General features: G+C 42.0%; 1 protein-coding gene across 2 annotated transcripts in view; it reads right to left on the bottom strand.

Moving 5' to 3' along the window:
• Positions 1-2001: 2001 nt before the first annotated feature.
• Positions 2002-5000, bottom strand: part of LOC147467010 (uncharacterized) — a 4121-nt gene continuing 1122 nt past the window's right edge. Inside the window, exons 1-2 of one of the 2 annotated variants that reach the window (XR_015190706.1) lie at positions 3114-4517; positions 2002-2714 (exon numbers count right to left, since the gene is read on the bottom strand). Coding sequence is in view for 1 of the 2 variants with exons in the window: in XM_086533277.1 (XP_086389403.1) it covers positions 3298-3720 (423 nt within the window). In the remaining variant the exon portion in view is untranslated. The other variant, XM_086533277.1, reaches the window with a different exon arrangement.

Below are 5000 nucleotides of genomic sequence, written 5' to 3'. Positions count from 1 at the left end.
CCGCTGTGTAGCACTCACTCCAGTTTATTGAAAGTGGTCAAACCTGAAATACGTTACATGGTTACAATCAACATTGGTATAATCTGTCACAATAATCCTTTAACATTTACAATTGTGTAATACGTGTTATTATACTAAACAGGGTTATCAAATTAATATAGATCACTTAAACTAGATCTCTGTTATCACTAAATACATACACAGCGTGTTATTATACTAAACAAGGATATAAAGTTGATATAGATCACTTAAACTAGATCTCTGTTACAAGTTGATATAGATCACTTAAACTAGATCTCTGTTACCACTAAATACATACACATTGCGGAACAGACGCCGTCCTTTGTGGCTATTCTTATCTTACAGGTCGTCCACGTCCTCTCACGATGGTGTGGCGTTCTATACTGTTTCAATGCGAATTTCTTCACTCTGCGTATGTGGTCCTTCACGGCCTATCATGGGTTTGTCAGCACGGGAACGAGAGTACTGTCCGCGATAGATAAACATATCTTATGTGATGAATGTAGGCCATGTGGTGCGGTTTGCTGCGTGGGGTCACTCGATGGCACCAGCTTTCAATGCGCGTCAACACTTCGGCTGGAAAGGGTTCGAGTACAGCGAAGCAGTATTCATCTGAAGTAACCCATATGGAGAGCATTAAATATATTTGTCCGTCGAGGCCCCTGTGAGCGGCTATTGGTTCCGTATGGAGTGGTGTCTGTGAGTTTTTTGTTCTCTTCTTCTCTTTTATCTCTTTTCTCTTTCTTCTATCTTTAGTTAACGTTCCTTTTCCTATCTATCTCTATTTACGTCCTTTGACGCCGTCATCGGCGTTAACACTCCCCGGCTTTGGGCGAACTGAGCCCAACACAGGCGAGACTGGGCTAACAACAAAGCACGGTACCAATGATACTGACAAATGGAACCTGATGAAAGATAACATAAGAGAGCATCGAACTCAATGAATCAACTGAAGCCGTATACATAAGATAAGTAGAACGAGAGAAGTCATATGACAAATGAGGAAGAATAGTATCCCTTATGCATGCAAAACTTGTTCCTTGGTCCCAATGGTTCAATTAATAGGACCAGTTCACCAATCGCCACATTTCTAGACGGTTTAATGATATCTCTGCGCATCCTGAGTGAGTGTAAGTACTTCCCACTCCATCATCTCCAAAATCGGTCAGCTGGGGATTGTGCGTGAATCCACCTTCAACAGAAAGCCTCATCATTTGGCATGCCTCCCAGGGTTAAAAAACAATCCCCAGAATGCAAATGTAAGATATGGCTTGGTGTTAATGCTTCAAGATCGTTAACTCCCCTGACACAACAGTGAGTGGTCTGTTGTTTAAGGTAGCTTCCACTTCACAGAACATAGTTGTAGTCTGTCATCATCGACCCTCGGTAGACCAATAATCGACGAAAGCACCTTCCGTACTGATCGTATCTGCCTCTCCTATACTCCACCTATGTGTGATGCCATTGGTGGGTAGAAGATCCACTCAACACCCCTTTTCTTGAGTGCCTTGTCAACCTTCACATTTTCATTCCAGTTCTGTAGAGCAATCTGTAGATCCCGTTGAGCTTGGATGAAAGTGGTTCCCTTGCCGGAAAACATCTTCTCTGGTGTACCCCTCCTCACCGTGAATCTATCGAATGCAGTAAGAAATGCATCTGCATCCAATGCTTGGAGGGTTTCGATGTGGACTGCTCTTGAGCTAAGGCAAGTGAAGATGCAACCATATCTCTTCATCGTACTACACATGTATGACAGAAGGAAAAGTCCAAAACAGTCTACTCCAGTATGAATGAATGGTGGTCCTTCTGGTATGATTCTCTCAATTGGTAAATCTCCCTGACATTGAGTGGCTTTGTTTTTAGTGGTCCAACGATTTTGTGTACTCGCTTAGCAACTAAGTTTGTCTGGCTTGCTTGGGTTGAAGACTGGTCTTGTTTTGTTTAGTGGTCCAACGATTTTGTGTACTCGCTCAGCAAACCTTTTTTTTTTTTTTTTTTTTTTTTTTTTTTTTATGACATTCTCTATCTCTTTGACATATCTTCGATGCAAGTCAACATTCCTTTTAAGTCTACTCTTTAATGAGTCTAATCGTCGATGGGCCATACTCCAGTTATATGGGGTTGCTCTGGATCAATGCATATGCAGGTACACTCCTTTGGGCAACTTGATCTTGGGATGTTATTATGACTGGGACTATTGGTAATGCAGTGTGTCTAGGTGTTGCTCTTTCACTCATCCTAATGATATTTGCATGTTCCCTCCTTTTTAGTCATTTCCTTTCCTCTTTTGCTGTTGAGCCTTCCACTGATTTCCCACTCTTTCTAAATTCTGCATCATGCAGCAACCGAGAATGGTATCCACCACAGCCATTAACAATGCATGGCCGTGCTCTGTATTGTCTTGCACTGTGGCTAGATTTCAGGCAATTGAAGCATGTCATGTGGCCGACCAAATCTTCCTGCGTTGGTGAATACTGGCGGACTTGAACAAATCACAGAAAGCCAGGCTATGTTCTCCATAACAGATCGCATGTAATCGGTCTCGAAGTCGACGGTCTTGTCTGGATTGTAAACCCAAACTCTGCCCTTCGATCTCGTTGTGTAACCTTCTCAATCGTCTGAAGGCCTCTGACTCTTCTTAGGAATTTCCTTACTAGTAACTTTATGTTACTGAATATGAGGCCCTTCCAACTCTCTTTGCTGACCTGCCTAAATTTTCCACTTCCTTTCATAATAATTCCCAAAGCTGTAATATATCTCGTCCTTTTTTTTTTTTTTTTTTTTTTTTTTTTTTTTTTTTTGCTTGCCTTTGGTTTTATATTGTTCCATCGATCTATCCTAATATCATCAAGGCCTTTTGTCAGTTGCATTATGTAGAAGGGTATGTCAAGTTCTTGTAGCCTCTCGAAGGAGCTGGTGTAATATGTAATTGATCCACAAAGTCATAGAACTCTGTGAGCCCTTCTAAGTCATTTCTCTTCACATGTGGCCAATTTAACAATTTCTCAATTTGTTTTTCTATGTATTTTGTCACATCACCGAACTTCATTTTGAGTGTGTTCATGGCTGTTTTGAGACCCTTCTAACTGGACATCTTTAGACAGTGCGAGATTGTATGCGGAGCCTCGGATCACAGTGGATGATTTTGGATCTTCACATGTGGCCAATTTAACAATTTCTCAGCCCGTTTTTCTATGTATTGTGTCACATCACTGAACGTCTACATTGCTCTGATGTTTTTCCATCATCTTTCTTTCTCCTTTTGAGCGTCAGGTTTCAAATGTCATCATCATTGGTCATGTCCCTTTCACTGCCGCTCTCTTCAGCCTCAGTTTCACTATCTTCCAATATTTCATGAGCCCGTTTAGATGTTCCCTTTGTTACCGAATTGACAGTATTATACATTTTCTTTAGAATACCTTCCTGATGCTCAGCTACTTTAGCATCAGCAGATGGTGTGGTCCGGTTGATATCATTTACGTTGTCAGGTTCCAATTCTCGCGTTCTGACCAACTGGGTTGAGAGAAGACGCAATTCTTTTACCACACCGCCCAGATGAGTCATTAAAGTATCAAAACGGCGCAGGAATGGATCATCTAATTTGGCAAAGGTAGTTGCCTCTGGATCTTCCCTTTCGATACCCTGGTCCTGGTTTATGGTTTCTCTGTCGTTCATAGGTCTGTGCCAATCTTGGTTCATCCGCCTCACATCACATGGGTCCTTGGTTCCTTTATATCACTTCACATGAGTTATTTCTTCCCTTTACTTCACATCACACAAGCTCCTTTCTCCTCTACATCTCATCACATCACATGAGCCATCTGCTTCTTTACATCACATCAACTTTCTTAATTTTCTCATTGACTGTGCCAATCTTAGTTCATCCGCATCGCATCACATCACATGGGTCCTTGGTTCCTTTATATCACTTCACATGAGTAATTTCTTCCCTTTACTTCACATCATTGACTGTACCAATCTTAGTTCATCCGCATCGCATCACATCACATGGGTTCTTGGTTCCTTTATATCACTTCACATGAGTAATTTCTTCCCTTTACTTCACATCACACGAGCTCCTTTCTCCTCTACATCTCATCACATCACATGAGCCCTCTGCTTCTTTACATCACATCAACTTTCTTACTCATTGACTGTGCCAATCTTAATTCATCCGCATCACATCACATGGGTCCTTGGTTCCTTTATATCACTTCACATGAGTAATTTCTTCCCTTTACTTCACATCACACGAGCTTCTTTCTCCTCTACATCTCATCATATCACATGAGCCCTCTGCTTCTTTACTTTACATCACAAGAGCCCCTTTTTCTTCACAATACCAGTGCATGAGCCTAAGCTCTTTCGCAGAACAAGTGCATGAGCCTAAGCTCTTTCGCAGAACAAGTGCATGAGCCTAAGCTCTTTCGCAGAACAAGTGCATGAGCCTAAGCTCTTTCGCAGAACAAGTGCATGAGCCTAAGCTCTTTCGCAGAACAAGTGCATGAGCCTAAGCTCTTTCGCAGAACAAGTGCATGAGCCTAAGCTCTTTCGCAGAACAAGTGCATGAGCCTAAGCTCTTTCGCAATACTAGTGCATGAGCCTAAGCTCTTTCGCAGAACAAGTGCATGAGCCTAAGCTCTTTCGCAATACCAATTTATATCACTTTACATGAGTATTTTCTTCCCTTTACTTCACATTACACGAGCTTCTTTTTTCTCTTCACAATACATGTGCATGAGCCTAAGCTCTTTCGCAATACCAGTGCATGAGCCTAAGCTCTTTCGCAGTACAAGTGCATGAGCCTAAGCTCTTTCGCAATACCAGTGCATGAGCCTAAGCTCTTTCGCAATACCAGTGCATGAGTCTAAGCTCTTTCGCAGTACAAGTGCATGAGCCTAAGCTCTTTCGCAATACCAGTGCATGAGCCTAAGCTCTTTCGCAATACCAGTGCATGAGTCTAAGCTCTTTCGCAGTAC

This window comes from Penaeus japonicus, unplaced genomic scaffold (assembly GCF_977035675.1).
Source record: "Penaeus japonicus unplaced genomic scaffold, GWHDUDI00000001_assembly GWHDUDI00000039, whole genome shotgun sequence".
In the NCBI taxonomy this organism is placed as follows: domain Eukaryota; kingdom Metazoa; phylum Arthropoda; class Malacostraca; order Decapoda; family Penaeidae; genus Penaeus; species Penaeus japonicus.
The sequence above is the reverse complement of the archived record's forward strand: the minus strand, read 5'-3'. Positions and strand labels throughout refer to the sequence as shown.